Source organism: Girardinichthys multiradiatus, chromosome 2, assembly GCF_021462225.1.
Source record: "Girardinichthys multiradiatus isolate DD_20200921_A chromosome 2, DD_fGirMul_XY1, whole genome shotgun sequence".
NCBI classification, from domain to species: domain Eukaryota; kingdom Metazoa; phylum Chordata; class Actinopteri; order Cyprinodontiformes; family Goodeidae; genus Girardinichthys; species Girardinichthys multiradiatus.
In genome coordinates this window covers 29,313,137-29,329,725 of record NC_061795.1, presented here as the reverse complement: position 1 = coordinate 29,329,725, position 16,589 = coordinate 29,313,137, and the positions used below count along the sequence as shown (strand labels likewise).

Below are 16,589 nucleotides of genomic sequence, written 5' to 3'. Positions count from 1 at the left end.
CTGCAATGTCTAAGGTATTACATATAAAATGTTTCATCTCATTTGTATATATAGGCATGAGCTGACAGTAGAGTTCCCCTATAAGATATAATGTGTATCTAAAGCTGAGTATGTTTCACCATCATCTTACACTGAAGAACTTCAGCTGTGATTAACAATTATCAGGGAACCTGTACTGTGTGTTCAAGATAGCTGTGGATCAAACCAAATTTACAAAATCTTTTTGTTTGTGATATCAAAAAGAAATATTAAGAAGGAAATAAAAATAAAATAAGAATGTTGTTTTATTATTCCTTTTTTGCCCTCCAACACACCTTTAGCAAACAGCAATATTATCTACTTAAAGCTTTATATGAATATTAATTTATTCATGTTTTCTGATTATGTTTTTGCTGTTGTAGAAGACTATATTATATTATTTTTATAAAACACCTGATCAAGTCTTTTTTTTTTGTAACACATGAAAACTACATTTTTTCAGGGTAGTAAACTCTCAAATTCATTGTAGTTGATGCAATCTTATGTTCACTTCAGGAAATCCGAACTATGAACAAAACCCGATATGATGATAACAAAATAGGTTGGAAGAAGAAACAAAAATGTCTAAAAAACTACATTGACTTTTTAGATGAGTTTATTTTTTACACAATTAATCATCTTTTCTAACAGCTAGAAAGTTACTGGTATTACAGGATATGATAAATATGACTTTTTAAGAGAGTTTCCTAAAATAAATTCACAACTAAAGTCATCTAGGGACACTATGAAGGCCACTATAGTTTCAGTCAAATTGAATCCAATACTGTCCAGTTGAGTATGGTTGCAATTCGCCATGAAGTAGTTGATAATGAGAGTGGAAAATATCCTTTGCCTTTTGTGTGAGTCTCTTTAAAATTGTTTGTGTTAGACCAGATCACTTGGATCGATAAGTAAGCCGGCCACTTTTACTACTTGTTTTATGATATGTTTTTTCTTCTTTTGATAGGTTGCTGAACCAAGTGATAAAAGTTAATTTGAGGACAGAATTGTAATAAATGGTCCAGAGGAAGTGCAATCTTTCAAGCGTGATCTTTTTGCTGACCTTAGAGTTTTTACTAAATGTCAGCTTATTATCAATAACAAGACCCATAACACTACTTATAACTTGAACGTGCTCCACTGGTCACCTTTTAATGAAAGTTAAAGGTGGTGCACTTGGCGTCTTTCTAAAATCTATACAAATCTTTAGTTTTGGTGATATTTAGGATTTGGAGAATACAAACTCTACAGTGCCACAAGTAGTAATTGTCACACAATACAGTAAAATCCTCCCACCACCTGACCAGGTGATTTGATGCTGGTACTATTACTCCAGCTCAGCGGGCCAGAAAAAGTCAAATTAAATTCGGTTTTACAATTATTTAAAAAAAATGCTTTACTTGATGTTGTATTACAAGCAGTAGTTGAAAGAAGGCCTTAAATTGTCTTTACAATACGTGAATAAACAGATTTCTGACTGCCAATTATAGCTGGGTTTGATTCTGGGAGTTCCTTGTTCTGTTATTCATGAAACAAACGCAGTCCTGTCTTTATAAGGAGCTTTGTTTACAGACCAAATAAACGTATTTTAAGTTAGAGGAATGCCACCTCCCTTCCAAGTTTCTCCATGTATTCTGTTTTAAATTACGCAGCCAGTAGCGGCTGTGGGGCTTCCTCCCACTGTCCAAAACCATGCTGGGTTCATTAGTGGTTCTGAAATGACTTTAGGAGGGAGTGTGTATGAGGACTGCCCCGCCCGAAGTTTCTACTAATCTCTAATAATCATACCAACATTTCTCCCTAACTATCTTTGTTGCTCACATAGCTTCCTGGACTCAAACTAGACGTCCAGTGGCTGAAGGACAACATGCAGCAAATTAACGGTGAACACGCTGATTTGGCTATTTGCAAAGCTACACAAAGATGCAACACTCATTTTAGTTACCTCTGATTAATGTACGGTAAATAATAATATTACTGTGTTCACTTGAACCTGACTACTCTGGCTTTTGATCAAATAAATCATTGTGGTGAGAATATCCTGAATCTCACGTTATTTTGTGAGTTAAACCAGCGTTAGATAATAAATAATCAAACACTTTAGGGACAAAAATGCAGCCAGTCTACAATTTGTTTTTGTAATTCATATTAGCGGGATCTGCTTCTTACCACAATACACCTGGGGTTTTGCTATGCATAAAGCTGTACTGGGGCACTAGCTTGAAAATAATTTACGTTGATTGTGAATTATTGATTGCATATTATTTTCCACTGGTTTCTCATCTGCTGACGGCCAGTCTACTCTTATAAAATATGTCAGATGACCCTTGATTAATCCAAAATATTTTTGAGTGTCCTTCTATGGGTAGATATAATTTATTTGAGTCACATACCAACAATTTCTTACTGTAGAGCATGACCAGAGTGCAACGATCAATCTGTAAATCAGTCTGTTAGCTGGGAAATGTTTACACGGTGGATATGAATCGGAGCATGTTTGGTACGGCACATCCCGCAGTAGGTTTCTCCCCTTTGTTTTAAAAAAAAAGTGGTAGACAGTGATCAAAATTGAACTGATTTAAAGCACTTTTCTTTATTTTTCAGTGATTTTGTCATAGGAAATGTGGTTAAGTGACTCTCTTAAATATCAATGAGCAGGAGGCCTCCTAGTAATATTGGTTTGATCAGGGCTCATTTTTCTCATATAGGAGATCATGGGTCCTAACGGAGATTAGAACCAAAATAAATGAAAACAGGGTATAAACCTTCAGAAATCTACAATTAAATTAAAGTATATGTGAGATTTAAATGCCAACTTCTCACAGGGTTAATTGAAAACCTAAAGAAAATGGTTTAAGCACAGGGTTACAAAATAGAAAAAGGGCGAGACAAAATGCCAATACACGGGTAAAATTCCTGATCAAATTCCAACAAAAGGATCCACTACAAAAGATTAAAAGACAGTCTGAGGTCTTGAAAGGGAAAAAAATAAAAAAAGCTTAAAGAATTGTTCCCAGAAATCTGCTGTCACACTGTAATACAGATAATGTTGTAAGTTCAGGACATTTCAAATGTCCCATATACAGGTTTCAAACTCAAGTAATAAGTTAACATACATGTGGTTTAAAAAAGGATTATGATGTACTAACAAAGACTTGGAGTTAGTGATTTCAGCCGTAAATTCAGGAAATCCTGACAGAGTTGTCAGAGCGGTAGAAAATGACTGACTGACAGAGTTGATATATATAGTTGTTTATCTTGTGAAGGGCCTTGAAATGAACTTGGATTTTGTTCCGTGGATCTAAACAACGCCTCTGCCGAGATGCCGAGCTGGAAGTATACAAGCACATCTGAAAAAAATTTAATATCATGAAAAAGTTAAATATTTTTTGGCACTTATTTCAGAAAGTGAAACTAATATATAGATTTATTACACATGAAGTGAAAGATTTAAGGCTTTTTTTTTCCTCATAATTTTGCTAATTATGACTTTTAGATAATAAAAAGCCAAAATTTTGTGTCTCAGAAAATCAGAATATTGCACATGATTGATAAAAAAAGGATATGCAGAACAGAAAAGTCAGGTTTCTGAAAGGTTTGTTCATTTCTATGCACCTAATACTTGGTCTGGCCTCCTTTTGCATAAATTACTGAACCAATGGCATGGCATGGAGATGATTAGCCTGTGGGGTGTGAGGTCTAATGAAGCCCAGGCTGATAGTGGTCTTCAGTTCATCTGCATTGGTGGGTTTGGTGTCTGTCATCTTTGTCTTGACAATACTATGTGGTTCAGGTCAGGTGAGTTTGCTGGCCAATCAAGAACAGTAACACCATGGTCATTAAACCACCTTTTGGTACCTTTGGCATGAAAGGCCCATGTCCTGCTGGAAAATTAAATCAGCATCTCCATAAAGCTTATCAGCAGAAGGAAGCATGAAATGCTACAATGTCCTGGTAGATGACAGAGTTGACTGTGGACTTCAGAAAACACTGTGCACCACTGTGCCCAAATCATCAGTGACTGTGGAAACTTCAAGCAAAGTGGATTCTGTGCTTCTCCACTCTTCTTTCAGACTCTGGGATCTTGATTTCCATATGAAATTCTTAATTTAATCTGAAAAGAGGTCCAGTTCTTCTCCTAAGACCAGGTAAGACGCTTGTAGCCCCTGGGCATGATTTGTCTGTGTGTAGTGGCTCTTGATGCATTGACTCCAGCCTCAGTCCACTCCTTGTAAAGCTCCCCCAAATTCTTTAATGGATTTTGCTTGATAATCCTCTCAAGGCTGTAGTTATCTGTTGATGGTGCACCTTTTCCTACAACACTTCACCTTCCACTCAACTCTCTATAAATATGCTTGGGTACAACCAGCTTCTTTAGCAATGCCGTTTTGTGGCTTACACTCCTTGTGGGGGGGGCGGGGGTGGCAATGACTGTCTTATGAACATCGGTGAAGTCAGCAGTCCTCCCCATGATTATGTGGCCTACTGACCCAGACAAGGCTCAGGAAACCTTTGCAAGTGTTTAGAGTTAATTAGCTGGTTAGGATTTGACACCATGAGTTTCCAATATTAAACTTTTTCACAATATTCTAATTTTCTGTAACACAGATTTTTGGGTTATCATTATCTGTAAGCCCTAATCATCAAATAACAAGAAATAAAGGCTTGAAATATTTCAAGTCTGTGCAACGAATCTATTTATATAAGTTTAATTTTCTGAAATGATCGACAAGGAATATTGAACTTTTTTACGATATTCTAATTTTGTGAGATGTAGGCCTACCTGTATGCGTTCCTTCTGTCGTGTTTTGTTCTTCGAGAACTGGAGCTGACTCCACTCCGGTTTTTACCCGCCACTCCCAGCCACTTTACCCGTACAGCTACGCGTTTTCTCTGTGCGTGAGACGCCGACTTGTTTGGAGCAGCTATTCCACGGAGGGGCTGAGACCCGCAGCAGCCTGCGCTCATCGAGGGCGAGCCAGAACCATTTCATCCTCTGGATTTTACGCGCAACCGGACTGTTTTTCTTTCTTGCTTACACGTTCCTTACACGTTCGTGCGGGGATAAGAGGGGAAACAGAAGACTCTCTCGTAAAAGGCAACTGCGTGGCCACACTCTCCCTCCCACCCCAGCCGAGGTCGTCTAGCTGGAGATCCATTCTCTTGCGTGGCACAAGTCTGGTATTTTCTTTCAGCTGCGAACCCAGAGTAACGGCAGGGATCAGTCTGAGAGGAGCCAGGGGAGAGGGGGTGGGGGGGTGGGGGAGATATTTGGTATTAAAACAGAACCGGGACTGCTCTGCGAGGATCTTCTATAGCTTGTCCTGGCTGGATGGCATAGGCAAAAAAAAGGAGGTGGTGGTGGTGGGGAGGGGAGGGGGGGTGGGGGGTGGGGGGGGGGAGTTCATTCATTTTTCAGCCCCTCTCAGCCACCACCCCTGTGGATCTGTCCGTGTTTTTTTTTTTTCACTCCCCTCTTCATCATTCAGCCTTTATCACGAGTGGATTCTTGTGAACGATTTATTTGGCTCCTGGTGGAATTATAAATAAAAAATCTAAGCAGACTTGTGTTTTTATTGCCAACACCAGGGCTCTACACACTGGAGGCGCACTGCTGTTTTTAAGAGATGGAGAATGAAGATGGGGATTACCATCATTTATCCAGGAAAATCACTGGCCTGTGTGCCACACCAGCCAAAGTGTACAGTGATCGGCAGAAATAGCAGACTGCATTTTCGGGATTTTTTCGATCAAAAACGCCTTCCCTCCCCAATCAAGTCGCATTTATTTATATTTTAAATAGATCTACATAATAAAGCGACCACGCATTTGGAGGCTACCAAAGAGTAGCCTTGCAGGCTACAGACATTTATCATTCCTTTTCTTATATTTTAAATTTTTGTATTCATTTTTTTTTTAAATGTACAGGCTCCCTTGTGAAAGGTGGACGACTACGAGCCTGTTATTTTATTACAGTTTTTGTGTTTTTTGAAAGGAAAATAATGAACGTGGGAGCAGAAACATCGATGGGTAGCCTGACCTTGTTTTGGGGTTTGCTGCTGTTTGTTTCTTCTATCTGCGGGCGATCCACTCATGGAGAGAGTAAGTATTTTATTATAGTGTTTATGCCCGAATTTCTTTCTTTTGGCGAAAATATGTCTGAAAGCTTGCAATCTTTGTGATCAACCTATTGCAAACAGTTTTTTATTTATTTTTATATGTAAACAGTAAAAGTATTAATAATAATATTTTGGATTATTTTAAATTTAATGCCCCAGTGTTGCCGTGTGGCTTGCGCCCGTTATTAAAACTGAACATTAGGACCAGGTGTTTCTGACTGTTAGTGTCAGTGAGCGACCATAGTTAACCGTAAATATGCAACATTGTTTTATTTGCATTGCTATTATTTTGAGGCAATCCAGTAGCAGGAGCATCCAACGCGTTGTTTTGAACGCGCAGAAGTCCAAGGGATGGATCCAGGGAGCAGAGCTGGAGGTTACTACGTTACTACCATGTGGCCATTTTGCATTTCGTAGTGTGGCGTCGCTGCGCACGAAAACAGCCAAATTCAGACAAGCTTTTATTATTATTATTTTTTCAGTAAAACGCTCACTTACGTGGCTGATTTAGATGTAGATTGATTTTCAAAAAAAAAAAAAAAATGTCTAAAAGCTGTTCAGCCGTTTGTTTTTGTGCGTGAGTCAATGAAATCCTTAAAATAGAGCAGCTTCAGAGCGCAGCTTGTTTTCCAACTCGACTTTAACACTGTGTGCTCTGTGCTAATTAAGCTTAAGAGACGGTAGGTGGTTCTCAGTCGGAGAGACATGGACATATGAAAACATTTTAGAACACTACGTAACACTGCTAATTGACAGCGCAAGAAACCACTGGGTAATTCCACGTACATTGGAAGAAACAGCTTTATTGGCCAAGTTTGTGCGCACAAGAACTTCGGTTCCACTTTGCTCTCAGTTAAGACATTTTTAAATAGAAATATAAAAAAAAATATATAAAAAATTTAATGTATGTATACGGTGTAAAATGTATTAATAAAATAATTTTCTCAGCCCAATTTTGCTTGCAAATTTAAAACAAAATGTAGGTACCCAACGCGTAACTCATTTTTAAATTCTTCAAGTTGGTGCCTCAATTCATGTGAAAAGAACATGTATGTCTGATATTTTCTAAAAGTAGGGCTCACAATTTTATAGTAGTTAACACAAAGCTTTTATGTGGCACAGGGACACTGGAAAAGTCTGGAATCTGATTTAAGTTCTTTCCAGGTTATTATTTTTTGCCGTGTCTCCTTCCTTTTGTCCTTCCTTGCTTGTGTCATCGTTTCCTTCCTTTCCTGTTGGGTCTTTTTCCATGCATCCTTTTCTTTTTAAATGTGTCCTTCATAATTTTTCCTTTCTTCCTCGTGTCTTTCCTTGCTTCTTTCTTTGTGTCCTACCTCCCTTCCTTCAGTTTCTGATCTCCCACCATCAGGACCGCACAGCATAAAGGAGAAAAAAAAACAGTTATATTTTGTAATTATTAGAGTCGATGCAGCTAATAGAATATTCCTGGCCAATATCAATTTCCAGTTTTGTTTGCTGTTCGACACAATGGTTCAGATTTTGATAAATTACAGTTTTTCTTTTCTAAAGAATGTGATGGAGATAAAATGTCCTGCAGCTTGTTTGATAAACATTGTAGACAATGTTGGAATGACGAGTAGTATATTTACCTAACATTCCTGATTCTTTGTTTAACTAAAAACAAAGTGCATACTGTTGGGACATGTGTTTATAGGGTAAAAATGGTGGTCATTCTTGGTATAGATCCATTTCTTGAAAAGGAAAAAACAAATCAGAATTTTCAGTGTTTAACTGATCAGAGACAATCAAGAGAAAACTGGCCTATTCCAATCTCTGGCTGACGGACTGGCGCATCTGTTTCTGTCTTTGAGTAGAACAGCGAGTTGTCGTTTCTGAGGCTTACGGTCTGCAATCAGGATTTCCCTCCTTCTTTCCCTTATGTTTCATCTGTTATTATAACAACAAGCATTACTCATTCATTAAACACCTTTCTGGGTGGATTGTTCTGCCTTGAACTCAGAAATTGTGCTTGTGTCCATAACATGGACACCAGCGTCACATCCTTTTTTCCCCCCCTTATCAATCCCTTTATAACTTAAGTTCGAATCATCTTTGCATGTGAAGGAGACATGCAGACTGACCTCTATTAGCATCCAAATAGGTGAGAAAAAACTGGTTTTGTCCCTGCTGAGCGGTGACTCGACCTCAGCTATGTTCTTTGAACCATTCTGAGCTCCCTTAAAGGCTTCTGAGTGCAGCTGGGAGGTCTGAGAGCAAGGGAGTCACTCTCAGATCTCCAGTCTCTGTGCTGTATAGTACATCAGGCTTTCCAGAACACAGAAACTCAGTGACAAAAGCCTGCACAGAATATAAGGATCCGTGTCACTAATTCACCACTTGTAGATGGTGTTTACTTTACTCGGGCTGGAGAGCGTCAGAATTTCCAGCTGCTGTCATCACTTAGTGGAAAATCACAAACCTCTTAGAGCTCTATTTGGGGTTCAAATTCTTCTGTTCGTTTTGATAATCTGTCTGCACCAATAAAATGTAATTAAGCCCCGTTTTAACTGTCACCACAACAGACTTTCCATGCCACAGCTTTCAAGTATGCAGCTTTTTTTTAAAGAGAGAGAGAGAGTGATGGGAAAATAGTTGGTGTTTGGAAATCATACATAAAACACTTGCAGGAGAGACAAATTTGGTGTTATAAATTTGAGGAGTTTGTAAGCTGGCTTCTGCTCTAACCTCATCACTGGGGAGCTTTACCTGCAGCTCTTGAACTGTCACCAGTAGCATTAGTGCAGAGGTTGTGTGAGCACAAGCGCTTTCTGTCCTGTCTCATGAGGCCAAGGCAATGTTCCTGTTCCTGTCGCCTTGGAACATTGGATTGGCGGGGACAAATGATCAAACGTCAGTGGGCATCGTGTTTGACAGCTACTCTTCCTGTCCGACCCTCTACCTCTTGGATTGGGCTTGTTGTGGGGCAGCTCTCCTTGTCGTGACAGGGCACGTATCTCATCTATGACTGCTGTCGCTGCCATCCAAGGTGCCCTGCTTTGCCTCATGACAGAGGTGACAGAAGACCTCCATTTGGGCTGGATGGCCTTGTCTCATCCCCAACAAAAGTGCAGCAAATGCTTCTACCTCTGCGATTATTGTGTATAACTCGGTGTGCTAGTCTGAGTCAGTGGCCTGCCCCTGGGTAAAGATGCGAGTGTGTCACTGGGGCAGTTTATGAGCATCCCGTGAAAATGCTGTCCTGTAGAACGTCCTGGCTGCCAGCAGAGGTTTGCAACGCTTTAATGAAACACTTTATTTCAAATGGCAAGTCAGTGGATTTGTCCCGTTATAGTCTTTCCATCCAACCGTTTGTGTATCATCATTTGCTGCGAGTTTAATGGCCCGTAGAGTGTTTTACAATTTGTGTGATGATTGTAAATGTTAGCTCCTCTACTGTAGGCCACCTGTCTTATCAGATAAGAGCTGTTTGTGCATACGACATTTTATAGACATTGCTGTATGGTGTTTCCAAACAAGAGATGCATCAATTGCAGTGTGTTGGCCTGATTTCAGATTGTTCTATGAAAAATATTCTTGACAACATTTTTCTGCTTTCTGGTTAAATTGAAATGTTATATATATAGAGATGAGAAGTACAGAAACTAAATTCTGCCCCCACTTGTTTAGGTCTGGTCCTCGGAACACTGAGTGAAGAGGTCTCTGCAGCTGTAGACACGTAGATAGAGAAGTTGGAATTATAGATATATATTATTATGATTATATATTATTATTAGTTTTAAAGTCTATTCTTTGACAATCAGGGAGCCAGTGCAGTGTTTTAAGGAATGTTGTGACATGATCCAAATTCTTGGTGCTGCTCAGGACTCTGGCAGCTATTTTTCTGCTTTTATATGATGCGTTCACAGGCTGGTTCAGGTAAAAAAAAAAGGGATGTTTGTGCATTTGATCTGCCTGTCACAAGCCAACCTGATTTGGTGAAACCTTACCACAAATCTTTTTCATTGCATCCTGTAAGTCAGACCGGCGGTGGTTTGGAGTTGTTGTAATAAGGATAAACGGCGGCAAGTAAATTTGTTTATATAGTTCTAGATTAAAGGATCCCGAGTAATTCCATTTGTCTAATAGTTATAAACTAGCTTATTCAGGGGATTATACCACCTTTATATTTATTTAATAGCTTGTTTGACTTAGTGTTTTTTTTAGGCTTTTCACAAATAGCTTCTTTTTTTACAAGAGTATTATATTTCTTGATTATCTCAAAGTTATTGCCTAAATGTGCTAATTAACTTCAAATTCAAAATAATAATAATAATAATTATGATGGTAATGAATAAAACACTTCAGTTTTTATTTCCTCATGTTGTTTAACTTCTGTCAGCCTCAATGCATTCTCCTTATCGATCCATTTTTAAAGCTACTATTACATAGAAATCAGGTCATTGCAGCTTGTAATGCTGCTCACCTCCTGCTCACTTGAGTAAGAGGGAGTCTTTGTGTGGGAGTTGTTATGATGAGGAGTGTAGAGTTACTATTTGGGGTTTTGGTGATATTTGAGCTGCAGTGTTTGAAGTTGGGTCCGCTGAGGGGAAGTGACCCTCCAGAACGCTGGTCAGATGACTTCCAGTATGCGGCGGATTAGGGCCGGTTGATGTGGCAGGTGCGAGTTGATGTGACATGCACAGCAAGTGTTCTCAGGCTCAGTTTAAACTTAAATTGCTGCTTGTAAATGCAGTAGGGATTACCCTGGTAAAAAGTTATCCTGTGATAATATATTGATATAATATATCAATATTGATCCTGTGCAATTGTGTACTTTTGCAATGCGTAATTTTACCAGTGTAAATTGTATACAATTGTATAGCATTATTTGTGTTGTTTTATAATTTACAGAGGAGAAATCTTACAGCCAAAAAGATAGTGATGTTTTTAATTGTTTTATCATCATCACAAAAAACAATAAAAATTGTGGTAGTATTATGTTCATATCCTTATAATACTTAGAATGACGGGTTCAATATGGATCAAAATCTCTTTGCTTTTTACAGGATTGAACAAAATGTTCGGTCCTTTTTAACATGAAGAAACTGGAATGAACTTAAAAAAATGAAGATTGTTTGCTAAATAATATACAATATATACAATGTGCATATATTTATTTTTTCATTTATTATTATTATTTATTTCATTTATTGTTTTGTCTGTGTTTCCTTGCAGCTTAGTCAAAGACTATTGTGGATCTGGTTGCCTTGCAGTGTCAGTGACAGATTTGCTCAAAAAAGGGGGAAAAATATGCAGATATTTAGATTTGATGATGCATTGATTTGATGTGTAATAAGTAAGGGTTTCACATGTCTTCTTCATAGGGGTTTTAAAATATTCAATATCTGAGAATAAAAAGGTCCTCAGGCTTTATATTGAAGAAGAATCTTACTAAACATTTCTGGAATAAACAGATGTCCATATGTAAAAAAATTCACCTTAGTGCTTCCTCGGATTGCTCAGTCTGTGGATTTAAAAAAAAGGAAAAGTAATTGTCCAGATTTGTTGTCAGGTTAAAGTGAAACACACCCCCGCCCCCACTCCAAATGTCATGTTTTTCCATTTCTATTTTTTCTAAATTCTGTGTTTAACAGAAAAATGCACATTATGTCAGCTAAAAAGTTTCTATGAGCTGAAAAAGAACCAGAATTTAATAGGATGAGTTGGTATTTTTCTGAGAATAAAAAAAAAGCACGTTATAATGAACATACAAGTGTGAAATAAAGTTTATTATTTACAAGCAGGAGGTGCTCTGTGGATTGTACAAGGGTTGGTCGTTAGCCGTGGTTTAATTTTAACAGAGGGGCCCGAGGTCATGTTTGCCTGTGTTTGTGTGCTGGTGCAGGTGTACGTGTGCATGTGTTTGTTTGTCGACATCTCCACAGAGGGCCGGGGCAGGGTTTATCAATCATAAACATGAGCCCATGGATCTTGTTACGCTGTAGAGATATGTGCGTTTACTCAGCAGTGTGAAAAGCAAAGAGACCCAGGAGGAAGAGACAAATACATGTGTGCAGGATATCAGTCCTTGTGGACAGGGCCCCTGAATTGTCTTCATGTAATGTAATCATGGTAACTACATTATATTTAAGTGCTTTTTTTTTTTTTTTTGCAACAAGTGAATTGGCTGAAGTCAGAGAGCCTACAGGTTTAGTTGGAAACAAAATTTTTCTCAAGCTTTTGTTTGAGGAAATGATTGGAATTCCTGCTACTTAAAATACCTAATGAGCAGAATCAGAGCGTCACGAAAAACAGGGCTGTGTCATTCCTCTCCCTTCTTGTATTCCCATGCAAGCCTCTGCTTTTTGGAGCCTTCACAACTTCAAGAAAAACATTTAGAAGGTAACGGTTTCTTTTTGAAGGAATTCTGCACCCCTGTGGCCTCGCCATAGCTTGGCTTGGCTGAAATCTTATCTTCCGCTGGCCAGACGCCCCCTGATTTTATTAATGCCCTCATCAGGAAGTGGCGCCCAGAGCTTCTCTTTACTAACAAACAAATTAGTCTTTGTATTGGAGTGGCTCCACCCCTCCTCCCTGCTTCCCGGCTGCTAGAGAAGCTGGAAGAAAATTCTCAATGAAACAAAGAAGACATGCAGCTTGATGGCTCACATGTGGAGCCTAGGGGCATTGGTGTTGATTGGAGAAAGCAAATACTATTTTCTACGGGAGTAATTGTTTCCGATCTAAATTTGGACAAGTGACACACCCCACCGGGGGCAAATATAACCCATTCATCCCCTCCATAAACAATGAGACTTCTATTTTTAACCAGAAAAATATAAACAGAGCACATCAAACAGTGAGTTTGAGTGCTTGTAGATTTAACGCATGCATTTTTCACAGGAGAGTTCATTCCTTAGTGACTTGCATTACTGTTCTTGTGCAGAAAAACTATCTGGTGGCACAATATTTGTTTGGGACTGAAAAAGCTCTGTTATCTGCTTTACTGCTCTCTATGACTACTGTTTTGACAATGATCAGAGTCATACATTAAAGACTTGCCTGTCTTATTGGACAGGCGGTGCAGCAGTGTCACTGTGGCTGCTTCCTAAGCTTCTGTAAGAACATAACAGGTTTAACCAAGGAGCTCATATGTCAAGGCGTTTCCTGTTCCAATCATTAAGCCTTCTTTTTGACAACAATTAACAACATGTTATCTGTAATATTCACACCTTCCCTTATCAGATAAGCCACTTAAGATCTTGTGTATATTTACTGTGGAAAAAAAGAGGTTAGGACAGATTAATGTAATCTTTCCAGCTTTTGAGTTTAAGAGACTGAAGTAGCCCTAAAATCTTTTTATAAACAAATTATGTTAAAATTAACCTGGTTATGAGTGAAAAAATGTTTGAGGTAAGTAAATGAAAGTGTCCTAAATATTGTGAGAGAACTTTGAAAACAGGAATTTACATGTAGTAGATAAATAGAATAAAGTGAAAAAATAACATATAATAACATAAAAGACTTAATCATGGTAAAAAGTTATTAATAATGGCAATGATAATAATCATTAGAAATAATTTGATAAAGTTGTAATCATCTAAAAAAAAGTCAATAAAATGTTTCAAAGCTAAATGTTTCTACTAAAGAGTTAAAGATTCAAAACCAGTACAATTCTCTGTTAGGACTTCCCTTCTCATACCTGCTGCTGAGCCCTGTCGGTCAGCTGGTTGAAAGAAGGCTGCTACATTTTTTTCTTCACTTGCAAGTCACATAATAGGCTGTTTGGAAATATTTCTGGTGAAACAAAACTTGGAACAGTCATTGTGTGGTCAAAAAAGAAGCTCCAGTCATCCCTCAGTTTAGAGTAACTTTTAAAACTACAGCTAGCAAGCTTAAAGCGTCTGTTAAGCAGCTGACTGCAGGCTGGCCACCCGAGTATCCAGGCTGACTGACTAACCAGCTAATATCAGCTAGTGACATGTCACCCTATAAAGAGCAGATAACCACGTTTGCTTAAAATGCTAGCTCTAAATTCAACAGACGTTTATTTGTTGTTTACTCTTGAAGCAATGTGAATAATTTTTAAAAGCATAAATGTTACAGATTTTGTTTTTACTTTTGTGTTAATATCGTAAAACTAAAGTATTTGAATTCAAAGCTGTTACCCTATACAAATCTGTTGCCTGCAGCAGATGCATAATTAGATGACTATGGTCATTAATAAACGTTACCTTATTATACATAACAGCCAAGTTAACAACCCATTAAGGGATTTTTGTCCAAATTAGCACCCTGATCAGAAATTAAAATGTGTGTTATTTAGAGTGGCTCTGGATTATTACAAGCAAGGAAAAGAAAATTATCAACATTTCCAAAGTTTTTAAAAATGTCTTAAGAATTGTTGACATTAAATAAAGTGTAAAGAGAAAGCTGTGGTTTGGTAGCTATTTAAATTGTATTTCTCATTTAAAATACAAACATGACGTTTAATGTTACTGTCAAGCTAATTAGCTAAATAGTTGTCCTGTCAACTCTTTCCAGATTCAGTTGTAAACACCTGGACCTTATTTTTGAATTGGGTAACTTCTTAAAGCAGGTGCAGTGGATTTTAGTGAGGCTATTAGAGTAAAAAGGGAGTCTGAATATAGATTGAAAATGATTGGAAAATGATGTGTCTGTACCTTCTCTGGGTGCGACGCCTGATGCTGGTCCTGCATCTTTTCCTCCTCACCTCGCAGGTAATATTGGGTCGTGGGAGGTGGCAATGCACCGCTACGGAGAGCTAACAGTCGATCTCTGGTGTAAACAACGGGACTTTGGACTCTTACGTGGTCTCTAAACACAAGTACCATTAAAAAAAGTGAATAAAAACTAAGTTGTTCACAAAATATTCAGCCTTATTGTGTGAACAAGCCAGACGGAACAAACAAAAACACACAAGCCATCTAAAAAATTAATTTAAAAAGAGAAAAAACATAGGATTGAGTAGGAGGTGGTGAAATAGGCTGCCTGCACTTGGAGCACCGGAAGTATGGAGTATATGTAACCAAATGTGAACAGGTTTAAGCGTTGCTAATCATTTTGCAAGACACCGTATGTTAATTAGTAATTCATTGGCTTCTCTGGAAACCACAGGGATGGCTCATACTGTTGGAACAGATCAAAAAGCAGCCACCCACAGAAGAGATCTGAATAAGCCAAGGGAAACCATTCACAAAGTTTACTTAAAATAAATTACAACAAACTTTGCTGGAAAAGTGCTATCTGTGTAACAAAGCTAGACATTTAAGCACTTTACAAACTCTGTTGTTGCTCTACATACTGTATTTCCAAATTACACCTTTCAGTGAATAATGCACCTTTTTCCTAACCAAATCTAAGGAAATGAGAGATAACTCAAACCATACAGTCCCAGCAAGGCCATCACTTACTTTGAAGGAAACAATTATGATGGACTTTGGTCAATGGAAAACGTGGTTTTACTAATTAAAATGTTGTAAGCATGGATACCACATCCTCCACGCTCAGCAGAGGAAGGGTCCTCCTGTTAGTTATCAAGATACATTTTGAAAGCCAGTCATTGCAGTAATATTGCTTTGAAGCACATTTGTGGATAAACCATTAATGCTGAGCCATTCTGATTTTAAATATAGGGTTTAAATAATTTGCAGATCATCTGCTTTTATTTATATAAATGCAGTCATAGCATTTTTGGAAATAACATTAAAAGGAAAGTCACATGGATATGGCAAAAACGTGTGGATCACTATTGTGGGTATGCTAAGCAAACCACAAGATGTCACTACATCAGATTGATAAATCAAACATCTTTTGGATCCCCAATTGTTAAAGAGTTTTTTGTTGCACTTTTTTATTATTAAGGGACTTGTGGCATAAAGTTTGTCACTGTTTCCCTGTCAAAACATGTTCACACATGGCTGCATGCTTGGAAGGTAGCATCAAAAGCGATCAAGTCACAGTCTGGCACCTCTGAGCTCAACCAAAACTTGGCTGGCAGTTTGAGACAGGTTTAGGTTTTATGGATAAGAATTCTGTTTATTTAAGTGTAAAAGTTACAGATTAGCATTTGATGTCTTGGTGCATAGTTACATTTACTAGCAGAGCTGATTGTCATCAATGATAAAAGGTTTATGTGAATGCTGTCAGTGGGCGCTCCCAGCACTGTGGTTTCAGATGTTGTTTTCCGAGCTCAGAGAATTGGCTCACGTACATGCCAAGGTTATCTAAGGTGACAGACAAAACATTTTAAAGAGAAAGCCAGGGGTTGCTTAAAAGGTTATACAAAAAGGAGTTTGAACATGTTAACCTTTGCATCTCAGTGGGTAAATACATAGTTTCTGTACTCTAGTGATACTTTCTTGTTACTTTTAGAAATACCTTCCAGTGAGAGCACTAAGAACAAACTAACCTAAGAGTGTAGCAACATGGTGTCCTAGTGCAGCACACAGGCTTCCAGATCATGGGAAA

At 38.1% G+C, this 16,589-nt stretch overlaps 1 protein-coding gene and 1 long non-coding RNA gene across 2 annotated transcripts in view; one reads left to right on the top strand and one right to left on the bottom strand.

Annotated features, from left to right (window-relative positions):
• Positions 1 to 616: 616 nt before the first annotated feature.
• Positions 617 to 5,296, bottom strand: LOC124885092. The gene is made up of 2 exons (XR_007035006.1): positions 4,802 to 5,296; positions 617 to 3,368 (listed from the first exon to the last, which is right to left on the bottom strand). It is a non-coding gene; the product is annotated as an uncharacterized LOC124885092 (long non-coding RNA).
• A 138-nt stretch (positions 5,297 to 5,434) lies between these two features.
• The window catches only part of igf1ra (insulin-like growth factor 1a receptor), a 111,118-nt gene continuing 99,963 nt past the window's right edge, over positions 5,435 to 16,589 (top strand). The window contains exon 1 of the mRNA XM_047393261.1: positions 5,435 to 6,120. Coding sequence (XP_047249217.1) covers positions 6,021 to 6,120 — 100 coding nt within the window. The 5' untranslated portion in view covers positions 5,435 to 6,020. The remainder of the gene's footprint in view (positions 6,121 to 16,589) is intronic.